Source organism: Phalacrocorax aristotelis, chromosome 1 (genome assembly GCF_949628215.1).
Source record: "Phalacrocorax aristotelis chromosome 1, bGulAri2.1, whole genome shotgun sequence".
Lineage (NCBI taxonomy): Eukaryota > Metazoa > Chordata > Aves > Suliformes > Phalacrocoracidae > Phalacrocorax > Phalacrocorax aristotelis.
Window position 1 is genome coordinate 178959028 of NC_134276.1, and position 23926 is coordinate 178982953.

The 23926-nt window shown below is 36.0% G+C and overlaps 1 protein-coding gene across 4 annotated transcripts in view; it reads right to left on the bottom strand.

The window, feature by feature from the left end:
- The window catches only part of CNOT2 (CCR4-NOT transcription complex subunit 2), a 94008-nt gene that overhangs the window by 16192 nt on the left and 53890 nt on the right, over positions 1–23926 (bottom strand). For 2 of the 4 annotated variants that reach the window (XM_075080816.1, XM_075080815.1), the window contains 8 exons: positions 23752–23874; positions 22396–22443; positions 11534–11600; positions 8005–8152; positions 7199–7381; positions 4331–4410; positions 3073–3198; positions 387–511 (listed from right to left, as the gene is read on the bottom strand). In XM_075080816.1, coding sequence (XP_074936917.1) covers positions 387–511; positions 3073–3198; positions 4331–4410; positions 7199–7381; positions 8005–8152; positions 11534–11600; positions 22396–22443; positions 23752–23862 — 888 coding nt within the window. In that variant the 5' untranslated portion in view covers positions 23863–23874. The remainder of the gene's footprint in view (positions 1–386; positions 512–3072; positions 3199–4330; positions 4411–7198; positions 7382–8004; positions 8153–11533; positions 11601–22395; positions 22444–23751; positions 23875–23926) is intronic. The other 2 variants (XM_075080818.1, XM_075080817.1) reach the window with 1 other exon arrangement.

Here is a 23926-nt window from a genome sequence, read left to right on the forward strand (position 1 = left end):
ACCAATAGCAAAAAATAAGTTGGAATTGGTAGGAAAAAACATTATGAATTGCAAAACTAGAAAAATACAATATCAATTCTCAAAAGTAAGTTTTGAGGTGTTCTTGCAAGTTCCTCCCTGGCCCCTCCCCAGAATAGAAAAAGATACATGAAGTCATATGAAATGAAGAAAGTAAGGTCTCAGTCACTGTTGGGACCAAAAAACTTCCTGAGAAATTCCATTTATGTAGTTACACACAAAATGCTGCTTATGAAAAATTTCTCATTAATTTAGAAGGGAAAATTTGAAAATCTTGTATTACAAATATAACCACTGCCCATTTTAAAACATAATCATAAAAAGAAGTATGAATACTCAAAATAAAAGAAGATTTCATGTTTACTTACAGATTTATTGTCATCATTACTCGATGTTGGGTCTTTGTAGCTGGAGCCTGGTAATGCTGGAAAATCTTCATTGTGTATTGAAAAGTCCTGGGACTGCTCACTTGCTGGTTTTGTTACCATTCCAACTATCATCAAAATGAAAGCAGGAATAACATTAAATTATTGTTAAGTAAAGCATTTTCTGCTGTTGATCTTGCTTACTGTCCATTTTCATTATGTGCAAGTTGTACAGCAGAAATGACTTTCAAAAAAACCAGGTAAACCAAACCAAAGCATATTCATTTAAACATCCACACATATTAGACTAAAGCCTCTTAAGTGAAAGCTGAGAAACACTCCAGGTTAAGTTCATAGACACATTCACTGCTTTAAGAATGAAGCCCAGTACTTTTACCAGGAACAGCACCTGTTTTGCACATCTAAATAATCTTTACAGGCATTATTAAAGCGGTATTTAAGGAAATCCACTGATGAAGGATGGATGTACTGCTTTTAAGATTATAATACATTTTTCCTCCATCCCCTAATTGCGTGAAGAATTTCTTAGCATAATCTCTCTAGAAGCACATATTCTTAAAGGATGCCCAGCTAACTTGCAACAGAACATATCACCAATTAAATACTTGCCTGTGACATAAGAACGACTCCTACTTTCAGTATGAAAACTGAAAGCATTTAGCCTGCAACTCTCAGTGCTCTGACCCTAATTTAAAAAAAGTAGGCCAGTCACATTGGAACATGGATTCTGACTACGGAAAAGCAACATTTTTTTTTTTTAATGCCAGTTAGAAAAAAAAAACCCAAACCAAAACAAACAAAAAACAACCAAAGAAAAGCCCCCACGCCACACACCCAAGGGCAAATATTCTTTGCTGAGAGACAGAGAATTAACACAGTGATTTGGTTGCAAACAACACTGCACTAGAGGAAGAGAAGACAGAAGTAGTCTAGGGCCTATTTTTCAGAGGTTCTTAATAGATTTATAGGTTCTAAAATAGTTCAGTAGCTGACAATATAAATGGCTTTTTCTAGTATTCTGAAGTTAGAGATGAAAGTTTCTTTATTTTAAGAAAAAAAACCACTGAGTTAATCTTGTTTCTGCTTTTCATCCAGAGTTACTATGATTTCTTCCACTGGATGAATAAAACTCATGAATTAACTGTGTTGCATATTCTCATTCTATCTAAAAAGCTGTTTGAATTCTAATTTTCCTAACTAAGCTAAGCATGAAGAAAGTATGTCTCTGCTCAAACCTTTTTTTTTTTTTCTTGATCACAACCAAAAGTGGTCTTCACTTTTTGCTGCTGGAGACAGTGTCCAGTGCATCTCATATCCCTGTTTCTTGATTGTTTCCACCACCATACCCATCCCCTGCATTAAGCAGATGCTCAAGATAACTCTTCAGACAGCAAAATTTATTTCCTGGTTCACCACAGTCATGCAAACAGCTATACTAGCACCAAAATGGGGAAATGGTGTAAGCATGGGAGCAATTACAGATTTGTTTTATGCGGCAGTGCTGCTGAATATTGAACTTCAGCCCATGCTGGAACTCCAACTGTGTGGATCTCCTTTGTACCTTCTATCAGTTTTCCATGTAATGGCTTCTCTTTAAGATACATAAACCTCATGTAAACCACAAGCCATATTAGCTCTCCACTCTGTGTGACTTTTCAGTGTCTTCATTTGGGGACTTTATTTGGGACTTTTCCCTGTGTTTAGGAGCACTTCAGTTTAACTCGTTTAGCTCTTTCTCACAGATATCTTGAAGCAGAGGGCCCTGGTTACGCCCAATCCATGAGGCTACTTTCTCCTGATAATGTGGTATCTATTATTTCTCTCCAATTAAAGTTGGAGATACCTCTGAAAAACACTATCTTTTTACAGTTAGAAAACACTGGGTTATTTTTGGTTGGAAATTTGACAAGTGTCACATAAATAAATTTAGGTTATAAAAGCAACTTTTCGGAGTAGCTGATGCAACATGCATGGCAAAAATCTACTAAAGCAGTAAGAAAAAAAGGAAGTATTGTGCCTCACACTAAGCTTACCTGAATTTTTTCCAGACCCAAATAATAAGATTTGTATCCACCTTAAAGCTTTTCTTTTTATTATTTTTTTAAGCTCTTCAGCAAGAATTATATAAGACACAGACTTGAAATCTGACTGATAATAGTTGACGCTTACAGGTTATCTTTTGAAATCTGATGTTCATCGTAAGAGTGACAGTGAACAGTGCTACAGCAAGTTCTACCAATAAATAGAGAAAATACACAGTATGCTTACAGCTACTGACTTTACACAGTAAAACCTCTAGGAATCAAATATTATTTCTAAAACTTACTACTCACACCTCAACAGTTCTTGTATACATGCAGTTAGAAAACAACCTATTGCCTAAGGAATGTCTAGAGTGAGAAGCTTCAGAGTAATCATATTATACAGACTGAAAACCCCAACAACCTCTATTGACGGTGAATCTAAAGCAGGTGAGTTCTAATACTTACAAAAGGCTGAGGGGAACTGCCAGTCACAGAGATATTGATTATTTGTTTTTAAAAATGAGACTTAGGAGCTCAAGTGTCTGGCATTTTTGAAAAGACTACCTATTGTCTTTTGAACAGCAAAAGGTGAATCAAGCAAATACTGATTTCATTCAAAGAGCCTTCAAAAAGTATAGTCTTACCATAGGGTGCCCTTCCAGCTAAAGGGTTTATTAATGGAGTTGGATTGCCACTTCCTTCCCTTCTGTTTCTGTCTGCTAGTGCTGGAAAATCTGAGAGGTCCAGTCCTGTCACATTTTCACTTCCATCTACAATAAAAACAGATATTTTAAATTCTCTTATGTTTTTTACTCAAAGATTTCATTATATACAAGATAAATGTTGGATATGTTTTCTTTCTTCAAGCTGATCTTTTTACTCCTACTATAATTATTACAAATAACTACAGCCTCTGTGTTATGAGACTAGCCTAAAGAGCATCAAGATGTTTGGGGTTTGTTTTTAAACAATACCTAGTCAACAGTATTTAGTAACAAGGCCTACTCATTTTGAATTAAAGACTAAGTGTAAAATACAGGCACACAATCAAAATTACAGTACTAGGATAGGTAGCCTGTTTAAAATTTAAGGACCTATCAAGAAGAAATTTCAGAGAAGGTAATAACCCATATTAGCAGCAGCATCAAGGAGCTCTTTTGTCCTTATGTAAGGTAAGATAAAGCTGAAGCAGTTCAAGTAACACAGGAACATTTTTTGATTTGCAGCAGAAAATACTACAGAGGTAAGGCCAGAGCTGCAGCTCTATAAAGGTGCCACCAGGTCCTACAGGACGCCCAAACCATTCCACCCTGTGGTGTCACCAGCACCTCAAGTTGCTTCATATACACAGCCACCGACGGAAACGTCGGTACAGACAAACCTAAAGCACTTATGAACAAGGAGATTTTCCCCTCTCTATTTCATTAAATTCACGTGAAGAAGTAATTCCCAGAGAAAAATCATGACTAAAACAATTGATTGAAAGGATCACGTTACAAACCAGCTGCTCAAAAGGAGTTTGAGATGTCAAAAAATGCCTTCCTACTGTTTTTACCCTATATAATGTTTTCATAGAAAATGGATAATCTTTTCTTCTCTGATCCTCTTTTCAATTCCATAAGCTATTTTGCATTTCTAACTGACAAGGTATAATCTATAGTCACGTGATGTACAGTGAGTTTTCTACAGAATACTTTCACTTTGTCTTAAAAAGTATTAAAATCCACTGTTACGAAGTAGTAACAGTTTCATAGCACTGCTCTTGGAGCAGCATTTCTATGGAACAACTGGAAATTATAAGGAAGTTGCACTACAACAGAACAAAGTATCTTCAATTAGTCTGATTTAGTAAAAAAAATTTCTACTGGACTTTAAGATCAACATTAATCAGAGTGAACTCACCTGTTCCATTAAAAATGTTACTTGATAAGGAGTTATTCATTCCAAACGCCTGATTTCTGTTCATCCCAAATCCAGACATACTGTGGAAAAAATCCAGGAAGTCAGACAAAAGGTTATACATACTTTGTAATTTCCAGTGGAAGGCATTAAGGGGAGGAAAAAACCTGTAAGACACTTAAATGATTTCAAGCTTAAGCAACCCAGACTAGCCTAAACTCAGTTTTAAATTATTTTCCTTTATACTTCTGAAAACTTTGAGCAGCAGCAGCAGCAAGCACTGCTCAATCAAGACAACTGGAATGACTTTAAAATTTAACAGCCCAACAAGTTATGACAAGCATGATCATTACTCAGTAATTTCATATAGAAAAATGAAGCAGCAGTAAACACAATAATAAGAAGTCAGATTGCAATCCATTCATTTACAGGTGGGAAGCTGGATCACGGCAGTGATCAAGTTTGTCATGACTCAGTTATAAGCTGAACAGTTATGGTGTGCACTCATCACCATGTACATATGGCACTATTAAGAGCACAGGGATGGTCTCTGCCACACAAGGACACCAGCTAAATTAAAATTTCACACAGGCAAGCAAAAATGTTTGAAGACATCTAAATATCATATAGGACTACTGTGGTCAGAAAGATACCCTCACAAATGATCCAATTCATTCTATCCAAGCTGGAGGTGTTGAGCAGCCCACAAACAGGCCCTAGCTAAGTGAAATTCTGAATTTCTGCCCTGTGGGAAATCACAACATTCATTTTTCCCCTGTAACAGGATGGAAGCTGATGTTTTAGAAGTTTTTCCGTAAATAAAAATGTCAAATGTTTTCCCTGTGGATATTTTACCTACACGGACTTTTCCACAGTTAGAAATCTGAAGCATTTCATTCCAACTTTAAATAGCCCTACGTGTTTAATTTTGTACTAAGCCATCAAGAAAGGGAACAGTTAGCCAAGAATGGTCCTATCCCGTTCTGCTTCCCAAAGGTGGTGTATTTGGAAGACATCCAGATCTTTGGCACCTCATGCATCTGAAGAAACAAACTCCTCGGATCACCTGTGAATTCTAGACCTGATGAAAGCACCAACAGCAGACAAATCGATCTTTACGATTATAATCTAGCCTGATGACTGACAGTATTTCTCATGCAAGGGGTTCTTGTTTGCTTGTCAAGTAATTAGAAATAACCATGTTAAGAATTTCAGGGATAAGAAAGGTATTAGGCCACAAAATGCATACTTCTCTACAATTATTTGTAACCTGTTTTACCAATGTAACTAAGAAAGGGGAAGTGAAGTATTTTTTAATGTTCAAAAACCTAAAAACTTTCATTGCTCCAACTAAGACAACCATTCAGAAAACACTTCTTGGAAGTCACATAATTCATGCACCTGTCAAGGAAACACCATATTCGCCCCCCCCCCCCCCCCCCCCCCCCCAATATAACTACAAAATTTTGTTAAATATATCAATTAACAATTGGGTATGTACTACTACCACACTTCTGTAGGCTAATAAGCTGTGGAATAAGAACTTGTCATTGTTCCTTCTCCACTTGTAAAAATTGTAGCTTCTTGAAAATGAGATATACAATGCAAACAGTGAAAGATGAGGATTTTAATTCAAATGCTCCTACAGACAGGGATTTCATTATCTACCCTACAGCTGAATGATACCTAAACAAGGACTTTCTATACAAATACCAATCTCCAAAAAACTACATACAGAGGACAATGATTTAAGTATATTATAATTTCAACCTTTTGTGATGCTCAAGTTTAAAAAATACTTTAAAATATAAAATCATCTTTTTAAATGATCATCTCTTACTTCTTGCAGTACAAGAAGACTTTGTATCTTGCCTCTGATTATGTAGAATTTGCCTTCTCTTTCCTGTGATGTACAGCAAGAACATAAACCGCTATTACCAAATCCCTATTGCTCTGATTGAGAAAAGCATTTTTATGCCTATATCACTGCAAAACTACAGAATTAGTTTTCAAGTGACCAAGTGACTAGTGACCAAGTTTCAGATAACTGTGACATTAGTTTTCACCTTCCTTTGTCCATTTTGTAAAATACTAGATTGGGTTAGAGGTAGAACCTCACTGCCATGAGCTTCTTTGTGCTCCATATAAAAGTCCCCTAAGGAAGGGCCCGAAGGGAGAAAAAGGATGAAACTGGGAGCACAGAGATCATGAGGTTATGGAATGAAGCCTGGAAAGCAGTCAGCTGTGCAAAGCTGTGACCACACACATTAAATAATCAGAATAAATGCAGTTTTTACTACAAGTTTATCAGAAAAAGCATAGCACCAACACACAGTTAAAGCCTAATTATTTATGATGTTACAATATTGCCCAGTTAGAAAAAGAGCAGAAGTGACTGAGAAGCTTTTGGCATCCAAATGAGCACCACATCCTTAAATGAATGGCAAACCACTGTTCTCTGCATTATTCCAGAATTTCAAGAAGTGAAATACTAGGTCCCTACTGCATCTGAATCAGTTAACTGTTCTTCCAGAATAACTACTGTGTTTTTAAAACTTGCCTTACTTCTTCCCAAACTCATAGAAGAATAGTCTTAAAATAGAAACATATACCCAAAAATCAATGTAAGTTTCAAAAAACAAACATGAGAAACATCACATATCTTAAAGAAGCAGCAGCAGAAATTCAGCGGTCGGAAACAGAATTTAGCTTAAAGGCCTCAAAAATCTTGTGTGAATATTAAAAGCAGCTTCAAAGTTTATTGCCAAGAGACAAGAACCCACGAACCAGTGTTTTTGAGCTTTATTCTATTTGCGCAGCATTTAAGCACGTCCATGACCGTATAGGGATGCTCTGACTAAGCAGCCTTACCTGTTCACAGTAAAAGGTTGTCGAGAGGGTTGCTGCTTTGGCATACATATTATGCTTGGAGAGCTTCTGTTGGGGCTGCCTAACCCTGAACTGCTCATACTGTTTGTCCTGCTGGGAATTCCAATGCCCTGACCAACCTGGGAGTGGTTCATCATATTCCTAGGATTCATAGGCAATATCCCCCTGAAAAAGAAAAACCATCCACAGAGATGAATCTGTATAGTAGTATTTGGTTACTCATTTAGATTACTAATGTTGGATGGACTCTGAGCTGTTGCAACTTAATTTGTGCTTAGCATCAAAACAGCGTGTTTGGATTACTCTCTATAATTAATGTAGTTTTGGATTTCTTCAGAAATAGCAGATGACCCATTACATACTGATCAAGTCCTTGGTCAGGTTTAAATACTTAAATATTATGCATTTGAAAAGGTCTTATAGCTCTTTTTTAAATCAGCACTTCAGACCTACTACCTTAATATTCTTGTACAGTGTATGACATCCACATAAAAATTTTAACTGTACATTTACCAGAACAACCAAAAAATAGCCTCTTACATTCTGAAGCAGAATTTGCCAGCAATTTGTCCTTTACATACAAAAATCAAATACTGTCTCACAGTAAGTCCTGTCTCACTGTTTTACAGTATTATCTCCCTAACATAGGCAGCGGTCAATAGAAACTACTTTTCTTCTTTTTTTTAATTAATCAGACTGTAAAGTATTCAAGGCAAAATATGCAGAACATTTAACAAGTGCTCTGCAGAAAGACACAAATTGCAGAAATATTGGCTATCAATAAATACCTGCTCGGAGATGGAGGCGTGTGAAGTGACATTGTTGGTACCCCTGTTGTTGGCGTTACGTGGCTCGGTAACTGAGTGCCTTGTGATAAGCTGCGATTTAACTGAGGGGTATTGTTGCTCATTCCCCTCATTGGAAGGCCTAGTGCACCTATTGAAAAAAAATTCAGAGGGGTGGAGATACAGAGCAATCAGGAACAAGTTCTTCTCCATCAGGCGTAGATGGAAACAATTTATGCTGACAACCTCAAAAAAGTGTAAAGACTAAAGGAAAGTGCAGTGTAAAAACTAAGTCCTTGTTTGCATAGTAGAAGCCCAATTATCTCAAATTCAGCCCCATTGCTGTTAAACTTTAGGAAGGCTCTTTAAGGAATGTTTGTATTGGAGTCATTAACAAAATTTTGTTTCCTTTGAGATGAATAACGTTGAGAAAGGTTTTTGATGAGGGCATGGAAATCTACAAGTTATCCCAAAAAAGGCGGCATTTTGAGAAAATCAATAACCGCACTCAAGAAATATGTGAATTACTTTTGAATAAACTGGCATAGGTTTGTCTAGTATTTAGAACACTGACCTGTCTTGTTAAAAATTAAGCAAATCTTTAACAAAAAAAGAAAATTATTAATATTTAGTTAACAATGACATTGCTTTTAGGACAACAAAAGCAACTTTTTAGGCCAGTTCTCTGTAAAGTTTAAGTTGCTTCTTTTTGATAACAGAACTTCAATGTCCATGATCCAGTCGATTTCAGTCTTTTGAGATAGGAAAGCAAGCAGAATTTTAACTGCCCTTTATTAGCATTTAAAAGTATACATTAGATTTTTAACAATGTGATGAAAAGTATTTTCTACACAAACAACTGGGTGTGACAGAATAAAGAAAGCACTTCAATGAGGTAAAAAAAAGAAAGCACTAACTCAGAACAGCAAAAGATAAGCAGGTGCTGCCTGTCTCAAAATGTCCAAAAACTTCATAAAGTTTCTCATCATTCTCACATCACTTCTCAGTGTTATGATATTTCAGAATGATGTCCAAAGACAAGAAAAAGTCCTTTAGTGCAACATATCAATAGAAACAAACTTAGCATATAAAAAGGTGATAGCTCTAAGTAACAGTCCCTATTGCTTTGGCGCAAGGCTGCTGAGGTATACTTAGGGAACTTAAAACCTTATCCTGGGGACCAAACAAAAGTGATGATCAATCAGTACTCTCCCATGGTAGATCATCCCTGCAGAAAAGCTGAATATGCCAGCGCATAATATGATTAAATACGACGAATGCAAGGAACGGACACCGCATGCGCTCCGGTTATTATCATGGGCAAGGTCTGAAGAAACCTCCCAGTCGTTTAGCTCTCACACTTTAAGAACTGTTGCCTGTCTGTGTCCTACCCTACAATTTGCAATCCAAGAAGTTTGCAGTAACACTCAAAGTTTGATAACACTCAAATTTCTCTCTGTACATTCAGATTAAGAGGTAGTGTGACTTGCTATAACAAGCCTCCTAAGACTTAATCAAATGCTGTTATATCAAAGTGTTCACTGTAACTATTTTGGCAATTTGCTGCATCAGAATAATTTCACTGACCATAAATATGTATTATAAAGAATATTTCATGCTGATTAACAATTAGGTGGAATTTTAAAAATAAAATGGAAAAGAAAAAAATACATATACTTCTAAACTACATAAAGTACACCGAAAAACATTATTACAATATTCAGGTTAATTTTTTCGCAAGCATTTGTTTCAGCAAAGCCAGTTTTGCACTAATGGTTATTTCTTTTTATTGGCTTTATTTAAAGTAAAATTTTTAATAATTAGGCCTGTAACAATGAAGTAGAACTATATTCCTGTGGCTGGCAAGTAGGAGCAGTTGAAATATTTACCATATGAAAAATAATTTTTTTTCTTATGCTTCCTTTTTCCACTTTTTTTTAATGGAAGCAATAGATCTGCATGGGCTATACTGGAGACTGATCAATGAAGTGGCCCATTTCTCAACCTAATAGTTAAGTTTAAGTTACATTAGCTCTATAAAATGACATCTTGCTAAATGACTGACAGCTACCAATCTAAAAGCACATAGGCATTATCAGACTTGTTTTTCCCAGAATTATTTTGATCACAAGCATTGACTTCAACACAGAGGTTTCTCGTCCCTTTTTCTCAGTATTCAGTAGAAACTGAACCCTGATAATATTTACTTTCTAATTTTTAGCCTTGCATGTCTCCACGTTAGAGAGGTTATGTCCCAGGCACCAAAAGCAACTGAATTAACACCAAAGTTGATGAAAAGAAGTTAACCTTAAAAATTAGCAACAAATAACTGTGATAAACAGAATAAATTACTTCAATATCTTTTTACAGTTATGTCTGAAAGGTTATAGTGCCAGATTCAGGACCCAAAAAGCCAAGAGCCAAACATGACTGTCAGACTGGCCAGAAACTGCTCATATAAATCTCAGCAGCATAATCAAATGCTGGCTTATGTTACATGGTCACTCATCAACAGCCACTGGTATAGTTAAAAAAAAAAAACCAAAACAAAAAACCCCAACCAAATTAAAATTAAAAAACCCAAACAAACAACAACAAAACAAACAAACTGCTATATTTTTAAAACTATCTGAAGAAAGCCAAAAGAATTTGTGAAGGCCATGCATCTAGCAAAGCTATCAGTTTGTCCAGACAAAAAAGTCCAGACTCTCTAAAATACTCTAAAGAGATTTTTTCTTAGAATCCCAGTCAGATGCACTTGGCAAGAAAGTTGCAAACATCCAAAAGCATACAGTGGTAAGAGCCAGATGTTCGTTCACAAGCCCGCTCTACTTGTGTAACTGTATCTAACTTGGATATTCTGAGTCACTTTCTGGACGCCCCTCTCAGCTGCGAGGAGGTTCAGTTCTCAATGCTGGCCCTTAAGTTAGGTGGCTAGTGTTACACACCATGATTGTTGCTCTCTAAGTCTTCCACTGCAACAGTATACACAAGACTGGCAGATACAGAAAAAAAAATCTTCAAGGTATGGGAAAGGAAAGAAACAGCGGTGCGGAAGGCATTAATCCTACTGGCAAAGTTCTTTGCCAAATGTGAGTTGCCAAGCACGTACACAAGATTTAATTTGCTCCTGTAGAGCACGAAATATTAGTTATAATTTAAGGTATAAATTCCTTCTATTCCTTACATATTTTTCTGAACTAGGTTCATTTTGGCCTAGCTCACTTTCCTTAGTTTTTCCTTCAGAGAGCCACAGGTAAATCACAGACATTCTTTACAGGATTATTATATTTGGATATTTAATAACTATACAGTGTCAATATATGACACTGCATACTAACCACTGCAAAAATGCATACTAAGCAAAGCAAAAATATATCTTAAAAAATAAATCACACAAATGAAGAGACATACCGTCTTTTTGACAAATCACCAGAAAACAAAGCCATATGCATGTTCTCTATCCAAAGAGCATAAAACTAGAACATTTTTAGCATAAAATAAACACACAATCAGTAAAAAGAATTCTTACTTTGTTGCCCGTATAAACTTGCCCCAAATTGAGACAGCTGACCTGATGGTGATGGTGATGCCAGCATCTAAAATATAAGAATAATAAAAGATTAAAGACACAAAGATATTGTGCTATCTTGCTCTGAAAGCTTACAACAGTATATTATTTTGCTAAGAAAGCTGAAACAGCAACTGAAAATTCCTTTTAAGTCATCAAAAGTTTTAGAAACTCCCCAAAATATCTGCACAGTAACAACTCTAACAGTATATTACATGCCAATAAAAATTTATGACCTTACATGTATAAAACCAGACTTTCTTTTACTTGCAACAAATAGCATAGAGGAAGAAGATCTAAAATCTTTCAGTTCTTCTACCTTGTAGCTAAGAGACCCATCTTTACAGAAGAAGGACTACTCAGTTATTTAAATACGATATAGGGTTTTTTACCCCCTATGAAACATGCATCATACAAGCAGATCAATCCCTGTTCAGTGGAATAACACCAAGTGCAAAGTTTCATATTATCAGGTATAATAGCAAAAGGTGGGAAATGAGTGGCTAGGTAGCAGCAGATATACAGAATCAGATATTAACTTCAAGATATTAAAGTTATAATGTACCCCCCTAACAGCTAGCTTCACACTTGTACACCCCATATGAATAGGTGAGATGTACAAATGTCAGAAGTAATCTTTCCTGCTCTATTATGCCCACTTTAGAGACATCACATATTACCAAATATGTCCATTAAAACCTTCTTTGTCAACTTTCCGACATCACACAAGAAATGTGACAAGCTAAAGAGACTCTTGAGAAGGGTAAGATCTAAAAAAAACCAACCAAACAAACAACAACAACAACAACAACAACAACAGAGATCTATGAAGAAAGATTGAGATTTGGGTTTGCATACTCCAAAAAGAAGGCAACCAAAGCAGGGACATGACACCAGACTTCCAGTCATTGCTGTAAAAGAATAAACTGCCCTCCATGCTGCTGCAGAAATACAAGGTATTAATAAATTTGAAAAAACAGGAGATTTAGCCTAAAATATCTGGAGGAAAAAAAAACCCTTTGCTAAAAAATCATAGGGACAGTTAAGCACTGGAGCATCCATCCCTGGATGTTTTTAAAGAACAGATGACATGTTCATCAACATTAGATATAGCTGATTGTCCCTTGGAGTAAAAAGAGGTACTAGTTGACCTAACCCACCCAGCTCACAACAGAATATGCTACTCGTATTTACTAACCCATGGGAAAATGTCTGCTTGTTTACTGCAGCAGTCTGGACCTGGATTGAATTTTAGGATAGTTTCAAGGAAAGGAATGCCGATTCTTAAACATAAGGAGATTTCAAGCTTTTTCAACTTGAGAGTAAAGAATTCGAATCAAAATAACTTTTACTGTGATAAATTGCAAATTGCTTTGTTGACTTAATCTAGGCAGATGTAAAACTCAAACAAACCTTATAAACTGAATCTGCTAGGAGTTTTCTATACTGAGGCCAAATCTAGATGACAGAAATGAGAAAGAAGACATGCAGGGTAGACACTAAATGTCAAAAGTAGCATTCATACCTATAAATCACAAAGCATTTATGATTTTTTAATACATACAGAAGGCATGAGAAGAGAAATTACAGCAGGCAATTACTGTAGACCATCTGAAGATGTATCAGAGATATCACCCCAAAATACTCACACATATTTTGAACAAAGTGCATATATTTGATAATAAGTAACTACAGCAATAAACATCCACACTTGCATACACAAGAGATTTGAAATACTAAGACAAAAAACTTCCTACAGAAAAAAAAATATAACTAAAATATATGCCAAGCTGGACCAAAATTCTCCTTTCTTAATGAAGAACTGGCTGTGAACAACAGAACATTTTAGATAACTACTGATGGCTTCAGCTCAGCACTCAGATAGCAAAGGTCACAGGCCACATTTGCATCAGCAAGTAATGCCGCCAGAGAGAAGTGCATTTGTAAAACAAAGAAAGTTGGTCCAGAGGGCCTAACACACATACTGTATGCATTTCTAACTGGTGTTAGCCATGACTATAACACCCGATGCCACAACACTGGTTGCCCTTTAGTGAGTGGAACGTGTCTGGCACACTCTTGAAGCAACTCTTCCAGCTTATTTTGATCCAGAAGGAATAAAATCCACTCATACCTAGACTGCTCTGCAACATGAAACAAAGCATGGAGAAGCAGGGACACTTGGGAGGCAGACTTCAAAAGCACACTTCTCACCCAAACAAACAAACTGACATTTGTTAAACACTGATAAAACAAGCTGATACAATAGTTCTAAGAAAGGAAAGAAAAAGTAATATCTTGAGGTAAAATAGACAAATATTCAAGTTTGACAAGTTGGAAAATCCCAAAACATGTTGTAAGGTGTGGCAAACTGTAGTTCCATGGAAAAAAAAATGATAGACAAAGTTATGACAAGAGCACACAAGCAAAACAACAAAAACAAAACCCAAAAAAACAACAACAAAAAACCCCAAGCCAACCAGACATTGAGATAGAAACCTAGAAACCGCAGTCAAAAGGTACTACTAGCTTTGGGACGGGCAAACAAAACATTTAAGCCAAAAAGAAGATCCCATAAGAACAGCTGCTCAGGGCATTCAAGAATTGCTGTGATAGCATGTAATATAATAAGCAGAAGTTGGTACAAATCTCAGCATAAAAACCTTTTATTTATGTTAACTTGGATTTTAAAAAAAAAGGTAAAATAATTAAAAAAAACAAACCACAGACCTAAGATGTACTAGATCACTTGAAAGAGAGGAAAAAGAATCTCACCTCTTCTGTACTGAGTACTACTTGACTTTTTAAATTCAGTTAAAAGAAAAGGAATGGCAAATAATATTTAATGAACACTGCTTATTAGAAATCGGATTTTCTTTTGAAACATTGCAAAGTAGGTCACATGTATTGTGCCATTTGCTTTTACATGAAAAGTTAATTGCAAAATGACTTGCAGAGAAAGCTTTATAGAAACCATAATAAAGGCCAAGTATTAAATTCAATAAGTCTAACAACTAGTCTTGAAGTCATAACATACTTAGAACATCAAACATAATAAGCCTGCAGAAGAAATAAATAAAAATGTCTGTGGATCTGTTCCAGGCTGATTAAATGCAACATTTCTCAGATCTCATGGAGGAGGATATGCCGTATCTCACCTATTCTCTCTCTAGCTTATTTTGTAATATGCCAAAAAACCCTCCTCAGTATTAAACACTTTTTATGTCATAGGTAAATAAAGAGAAGTTTTAAATTTTGTCTTCTTTTAATTAATTAATTAATTAATTAAGGTCAACAATAAAACAACTGAGTTAGCCAAAACCTTAACCTATGTTACCAGGACCTTTATTTGCATTCACCACCTTTGAGTCACTATTATAGTCTACTCAAACTTGGTCTACCAGAGATAATGCAGATTCAAGATGAACACTATTAGTAATATTAAAAACATTCCTTCTGACATTCTGCAATCATTATTTTATATGAGGGGACCACTAGCCACACAACACACAAAATATAACAACTCTCCAAAAGCGTACTTGCAACAGTGGCTGGAAGTCACTCTTGAATTTCTTTTACTCTACACCAGCCAAAGGTCATGATAATCTTAATAAAAACTAAAGCAGTCTAACCCTTAAGGTCACTAAAGCCTCTTCCAGCTTGTAAGATCTTTTAAGCTTTACCTAATTATGTCAGTATTTTAGTAAAAAAAAGTTTGGAATTATACCTGTAACAACCCTTGAGAAACAAAACATACCAAATTACTGAGATCACGTCTATAAACAGCATATTCTAGCAGTATATATACAATACCAACTTTTTAAAACAAGTGACTAACAATCATCTATCTAGTCAAGGCAATTTGTTTAACAAGCTTCTGATACCTATAGCTTCTGCTGCATGTATACAAAAAAAACCCCTCCACTCTTCAAACTTTGGCATTTAGGTTTAAATCAATTTGTCAGTGGTTAACAACTACAAAACCCAGTCATGAAATAGCATGGGTTTTCTCCTTCCATTCCAACCTTGTATGACTGAACTAGACAGTTTCAATTGGCTTTCCCTGTACATGTCAGGAGATGAAGAAGGCCTAACACTAGCATCTCCCACAGGACAAGGAGACAACTGAGCTAACAAGACCTTGTGTAACATGAAGGGTGCACATTATTCTGCTAGTATATGGAAAGACCGACACTCAGTACTGGCAGACTGAAGGACTAAGCTGATGGTAGTTGACCAAGATGTGAACATCATTTTACAAGCCTCGAACAGTCACAGTGCAGTTCTGATCATGGAAGATTCTGCTTCTTAACTCAAACGAATTGATGATCCAAGCGGATGGCCTGATTTTTCTGGACTGGTCCACACTAAAAAAGTCAGTAAGCCGTAACGTGCTATCAGGCAATTTCCTACCCCTCGTGACGAATGAGATTTTACTGTAATTGCTTTCATTAACTTATGGGTTTACTGTAGTAAGTTCATCTAAGAGTGTCAACAATCTCAAAAAACAGCACCAGCAGTTGCCTAAATTTGCCAGAACTTAAACTGCTGCATTTTACAACCGTCGAGAGAGAGTAGTGAACACAGGCCACAGCCTCCCTGAAAGCAGAGGGAGCCGGCGGGAGGAGGCCCAGCGGCAGAGCTGGCTGACAGGGTTCCCGCCTTCCCCCTGCACTGCAGCACCCTGCTTCTTCCAAGCAAACCCCCACCTTACGGCGGGGACTGCTGCCCGTCACCATAACCGCTGCGGTTGCCCACCTCAGTGCAGCGGCACCAAGCAAACTCAGTAAAGCAAGAATTCTGCGAAGGCTGCTACATTATGCAGTTACAGCCTAAAGCTACTTTCTTAAGCACAAAGCAAGCTGCAGTTAAAATACATCAATCTAATGCTAGAAAGCCAACTAAAACCAAAACACATTAGAATAAGCAAGGAAGCCTGTGAGTAATATCTGGCCAGATAAACAACGGTTTTCTCACAGGTGCAAACATCAGCATCATTTTGTATTTGCGCTACTTTATTTCTGGTATCTGCCATCTGTGCTGCACTATTTAATAATAAAACAGCTGACCCACAGCCTCAAAAGCAGATAATGTTATACCGACGTAAAAATAATAATAAATCAAGCCAACCAATGAGAGATTAAAAGAATACAGGTTTTTCTATACTATGCCAGTTTAATGTTTAGTATTATTATTAGCCTTCCTTTAGATTACAAAACACTTTAAAAATAGTGTCCACAAAATTCACACAAGAAAATATTTCCAAATCTCAAAATCAGAGACCAATGAGGAAATTCTGAAAGCCTTATATTTGATGGGTATTATCTGCAAGTGAAAATGGCTACTGATATACGTTATTTGTGAAATATAAAATCAAATGCAATATTAAAAAAAAGTATGAAATTTTATTCAATCTTTCAGATTTCATCACTTACGGTTGTGATCTCCTGCCTCCAGTGGCACCTGGGAAGCACACAGAGGTAGGACTGCACTGCAAGAATCCCCTTTTGCATAACATTTATCTGGAAATTTTTTGTTGTTGGCAGCAGTATCTCAGGATCATAAAGGCAAGATGTTGCCTTGGAATGACAATGACATTATTAACATGAGGTTAACATGGCTATTAAAGTAAAACTGTAAAAACAAATTCTCCCTGTGTAGAGACACTTGGTTTGATGGTGCAGTATATTAATGAGCCAAAAAATGACTGAAAACCTATTGAAATCTGCTACCAAAAGTGCCATAAGCAATTAAGAACTAGAACAACGAAGCAAATATTTAATTTTAATTAAATAACCAGTTGCGTATGAAAAGCTAAAAAAAAAAGCCACCCACACACTGAGCATGTAAACCACCAATATTACAATACAATATGTTCAGTGAACTGAATTTTTGTGTAAGAAACCATAACCTCCCCCTTCTAGAAAAGGCAGGGGATTTTATGCATGGAATTAATCTGGTCCGAGGAACCACTTCAAATACTGAAGCTGATGTACAAAAGCTATTATATATTGTTGATTTAAGTGGAGATGCAGTAAAACATAGCTTTTAGATAAAGTACAGAAAAAACACCTAGCACAGTCATTTAGTTCTTCTGCAAAAAAAATCTAAATACAAACTCAACCGCAGTAAGAAGTAAATACTCCAGCCATCAATAGTGAAATTAATTTACTTGTGACATAATTTCAAATTGTAAAGTAAGCAATGTGAAATAACTTTGACTAATTCAGATACATATTTCCTGCAAGCTGTGTGACAGAGTATGAAAACTCATTTTCCTCTCCAAGTACAATTCGTTTATTGTTTTATTTGATAAACCCATTCAAGTACTGACTTGTAGGTAACACAGTAAAAGGGTACGTTTTGCATTCTAAACTTTTTGGGTTTTCTTCACACTGCATAACTTTATTATGAAAAGGCAAGCTGTAAGTAGAATGACAACAGGCTCTGAAAGGGTATACTGCATTAAAGCACAAAAGCTCCCTCAATTTGTTTCTAATCTCATCCCCTGCAAGTCCTTCCAACTGTTTTCAATTAATGGCACTGCAATTTTCAGTCATTTAAGGTTTGTTTTTGTTTACTTTTTTAAACATATTATGTGCTCACTAAAAGATACAAAGTATGTTTAATCACTCTCTGGGAAGGTAAAAAGCAACTTTATTGCTTTGCAACTCTCACTTCAAAGAAAAAAGCTTAAGCTACATGTTTCACAATGCAAGCAGAGGAAACCAACCCACTATTCAGTCAAATCCACAAGAATGTTTCCATGCAAAGTAATGCATACGAAGATACTCATTCCTCATTTATAATTAAAGACATTAATTATTTTCTCACAAAAATAAGCTTTACTTTTTTTCCCCCTCCACAAATGGATCAAAACTGTTCAGGCTATGAAAAGTTAACATTAATGTTAAGTAGCTCTATTCAACAAGCCAGCATTAGCAAGAATGCTGTGACTGTTTCTGATACAAGAGGATTCCATGGGAATTCTTAAATACTTACAACTCCATGTGCAGCATCTGAAGTTAAATTATGACTAAGCTAATAAACTCTCGAGCAATGACTAAAGCAAATAGCAAGCAAGATGCCTTGGGAAACAACATACCATAGGTTTCCTTAGAATCCTAAAAAATAGCATTAGAAAGTCATCAGTCCAGCTGGAACGATGTGGTGTTCAGCAATCCTAAAGCCAAAGCTGTCTCCAGAAGACTGATTAAACCCCTCCCACACTTAGTTTCCCAAACTTAGCAAGATTCTGGATCTTTATCTCCATCATAAGCTAAGTCTTGTTTCAGGGTTTTCTCTCTTGTAAAAGCACCACGTCTTTGTAAGGCCATATATTTCAAAACATAGTAAGAGTTACATAAAGGTTCTACAAATTACTTGAATGGAAGTTTGCAGGAAAAGGCTTTGATAACAGCTTCTGACCGCCCCTTTGTTGTACCACCACCATCGTGGGCATTACAAGACAAACCCAGTGATGTCTGCCTTCATGCAACGCTCATGACAGAGGAACACCTGAATTTCATCCATCACAGACATGCTTCAACTACACCAGGATGGAAGAAACCTCTAGAAAGCAGGCTCCCAGAATCAATAACCCATTTCACTCTGCTCAATATCCAAATCTGAGGACGTCCTACTTCAGGAAAGGTAGTGTCAGGGAGCTAGATTAATAGTTGCAACAAGCCAAATCTTATCTGCAGGCTAGATCTTACTTGTCCCAATTGTTAAAATGTATTTGACTTCAGAAGAAGCCACATTTTAAAAGAACTGAGCTGCAAAAAGAACATCAGGTCTCAACTGAAGTCGTCCAGAATTAGTTAAAAAGCTAAGATTTTTCAGAGAGGAGAATAAGGTCAAACTAACCCATTGGAAGTACAAATCAGAGAATTATTACTGTGTTACTGTGAGCATTTTATCATCTGTTGAGCAACTGGGAGACAAAATGAACAGCAAAGCACTGGTCCAAGAAATGGAAAAAGCATTCCTTGAAAAAATTATCCTAACTTTCCTCATAGTTTGGGCACATCTTCATTAAAAGGAATGCCTGTCTACTGTCAGATTTATGACTGCAGTTCATAACAAAAGAAGATGCCCTCATCTTATATTCTCACATAGGGCACCTTCAGTGGATCGGGCTAGACTGGTCAAACCGTGCAGAGCACTTCTTACATTCTTACACCTGAGAAATCAAAGAAGTTCAGACTGAACAGGTGCTGTCTTTTCTCAAAGCTTATTGCCTTTTTTTTTGTTCTCATTTGAGGACAGTAGATTCAAAAGTAGATGAAGGCTTTGACTTACCCAATTTCTACCATTGTCACTCTATCCAAATAAAAATACATGTGCCCCATCCTCAAAATTATTTTGCTGAGGGCATGGACAGCTCAACTAAGTTGGTGAAACAGGCCACAAATAAGCTCTGTAATTGTTTTATGGGTACATTGTGCATCTTGTTATCAGTTTAAGTTACAGGATCACATTTGCTTCAAGCCAAATCTTAAACTATTTTCTTAAACTGTTCTAATTTCTGCAAGTTCTATAAAATAACTATTTTCTCTGCCAAAGGATTATTGACCTCTTTATCATGCACTGACCTTAAGTGCAGCAGAATTCAGAGAGAGCATTAATGGATATACTCTGTTCCACTTCCCTACTTAGTACAGCAAGGTTTGTGATGACTCAAGGCAAACCCACTCATTTAGTAAAAAGGAAGCATTAGATGACTTAAGATCTAATCTCATCTAAGGAACCATAATTTTGTGCCTAAAACAACAGACTCAAACAGCATCCATATTTTTGAAGCACTTGTGCACATGAATAACACTCCATTTTTCTACTTCAATTACCATATCAATCCTGTCTAGAACTGTATTCCCTAGTGAAAAGCAGGTAAATTAAAAGAAAGCTTTTAACTTTTAACTACACTGAGGCTCTGAAATAAAAATAACATGTACTAAACCTTTTGCTGCTACTTCTTCCCACTTGTAAAAAGTCTTCAAAGTTTAAGACAGGACTTGAGCAGCCTTAGTTCACTTCACCTTTGTGTAAAGGAAATTCTTTTAAAAATCAGATTAACCAAAGCAACAAGCCACAAGAACACCATATCAGTAAGTGCTATGAAAATTGTTCATTAAAAGGCATAAAATATTTTTTCACATATTTTTCAGATCAGTTCTAAATTCCTTTTTCACTTAATGCGTGAAAGACTATTTCCTAATATAATTTGGAAAAAAAAATAAAACATCCACCTTAGGTGTTAAAACAAGGTAGAAAGCTGAAAAACTCCCAGCAGAGTCAAACTGTGCACAAGTCATCACTGTACCCCACCTGAAGACAATGCCTCTTCACAAGGACAGAACCCCTACTATAGAAGTAAGTGAAAAATAGGTTTCAAAGTTTATATAAAATAATATGCTTGCAGTAATAGTCCTTACTCCAACTTTTAGGAAGCTTCCACCATTCTGTATGTTCCTCTGCTTGGAGTGCACATACGCAGTAACAATTCATTGGAAACCAGCAACTTTTAAGGTTAGAATCAGTTAAGACTTCAAAAGTGAAAGACACCTAGTTATGCCCAGTACAAGCATGAATACTAAACAAGCTTTATCCCTTCCCAAAGAGCAGTATAAGGAGGTCATTCACAGAGGGCTTCCCTCAGAACCACTCTATTTCAGGTTGAAGAACTCTAGAAGATAAATGAAGCATAAATGAAGGACCTAGGATTCACATGTATATATTATACATCAGAGAAAAAAATTAACATTTAACTAATTTTCTACTGGTTTGTAGCTAAAACCTGCAATAGATTAATTTTACCTGCTCTTGGTAAAGACATGTAAGAAACTGAAAATTAAAAAAGAGCAATAATTTAAATTGCAGTAAAGCTGCACCCTATTTAGACAACTCTACTATAAAAAAAGGCATAAAGACTGTAAGCTTATGAAGAGATAGTGTATGCTACATTTTAGTCTTATTACCAGTTGGATTTTCTGAATATCAAAGCAATACATTCCTTACCCAAAAATTTCCTCTACCTTTATTTTTTCCCCACATTTACCTACTCCATTTCAATATAAACGTGAAGATAGAAAGATTCAAAGTGGTTCAAGATCTAGAATGCTGGAAGATTTTCCCTACAGGTGTTCATAAAACTGGATCCAGGTTTTGAACATTAGTCTTTATTAGCTTACTCCGAGATAATTCTGAGCATATTTATTTTTGTCCGTCAGTACTAAGCGTTATCCAAACAACAACATAGTCAATACATTTATTGTGTTCTCATATACAGAACAACATCTTTAGTAGAATTCTGGTTGAAAGACTATTTGAAAACATAGTTATTTTCAATTGGAAAAGGTTTTCAAAGCTGCAAAACTGGTTGTAAACTGAAAGAATACAACCACCTTTGCAACCTTTCTCATCTACTGTGAGCCAAATGAGATATAAAACAGGAACATGTAATACAGAATATACATTTAGCTATACATGAGTGACCAAAGATGTACAATGTCAACATAACCACCATTATTTATTTTGATCAACTTTTAAAAAATATTACAATAGCATATAATGATTTAAGATTCCATAAAACTCAGAAAATTGTAATGATCAATAGTGAAGCTACGGGGGGGGGGGGATCCCATAATAAGAATTTGGAAATAAAACTTTTAAAAACTTTTGCAAAACTCGCTCTTCCATTTCCTGTTGGAACGACATCACTCTTCTCCCAACTACAGCAGCTTCTACGCCCCATTTTGGTCACTTCTCCCACAAGCTTTCGCGATTTCTCATTTGTCATTCCTGGGGTCTGGAACACCCACCTTCCTTCTCCTGAAGTCCCATTCTAAGATCCACTTCTGCAACATTGCCTACAGAAAGAGTAGGCAACTAAAACACTCATTCACTGTGTCAACAATGTGCCAAGCAGCAGCTTTCACTGTGTATAATGTACAGCATAGCATTAATCTCACTTTACCTTTCTTACTACACCGTAATGATTTCTCTCCCTCAGTATATCAAATCTAAAAGTGGGGATTTAATATCTAAGAATCACTTTGGAGAAATATTGCCTACTGGTTTTGAGTGCTAGCTGCACCTCTCAGTGCTCACAGAAAGGAAAGTATGTTCAACATTATAAATATTCTGATGTGACTGTGTGCATCTGTGGTACATGCATGTGTTATGGACATGAACAGAGAAGAGCAGCCTATTTAATGTTCTTTACACTGTAGTATAATTTAATCCTTTGTTGCCTCACCTGAAATTTCTTATCAAAATAACTTACGAAACTGAATTGCAAAGCTGCATTTAAGCGTTTTGTTTTGTTTTAAAAAGCCTTCTACTCTAAACCCATTTCCTTGTATATTTGAAAATCTGGATGAAAATTCAACTAAGAGTCAACTTTTCAACTAAGAAACGTTTATGCTTACTTTGGTCAAAGTCTATGTTCACATCTACTATTAAACAACTATATTTCTTGGACAGTCATGGAGGTGGAATTGAAGCAAATTACACCCTTCTGAAAGTCTGAAGGGATTTTTTTTTTTTAATTAAGAAGAAAATTTAGCATATATGTCGCTTACACATATTAAATGCAAGCCTGTCATAAGATGGTATTACTGACCTTCAGATGACATGAACCTCAAGTCATGCTTTCAGCCTTCCATATATTTCTACATGCCACTCCATATAAAAGTGAAATACTTCACTGGCTAATTTATTTATTTCAATAATAAGCAGAGCTTCAGTAATGCCAATGCAGGTCTAACATACAATAATGCATTAGGGAAAGAATGTTTAGGAAGGGTTGGTTATGTAACTTTGTGTCATTACAAATGGGAAGTAAAATACTTGAGCAGACGAACAAGCTGCACAAGGCTTTTTCAGAAAAGTTAAAGATGTAAAATGCAAAACTACAAAACTACTTTAGGCTCAACATGTAAATACAAGATATAATCAATAACCCAATTTGAGTTACAAATACATTCTCAAAGATGAAAACATAAAACCCTGTGGCTGGAGTTAACATGTACAGACTCACTAAAATTAACGCACTTGCCACTGAAAACAACATCATTCACAGCTTGAAGCTAAAGGAGGCCCTTCCTCACATATATTTCACGTACTTGAAACTACCTTGCTATTGAAAGTGGAAAAAATAAGCTTATTCAACTTACATCTTTTTCTGACCGATGTGGGAACATCGATGATTGGCTGTAGTACATGTTTTCATCATGGTAGTCACCATCAACCCCCTCTACAAACTTCTTCCTTGAAGCACCAAACATGCTGTTTGTCACCTAAATAAGAAAAAAGATTATATACCATATATGATTTGCTACAAACTTATAA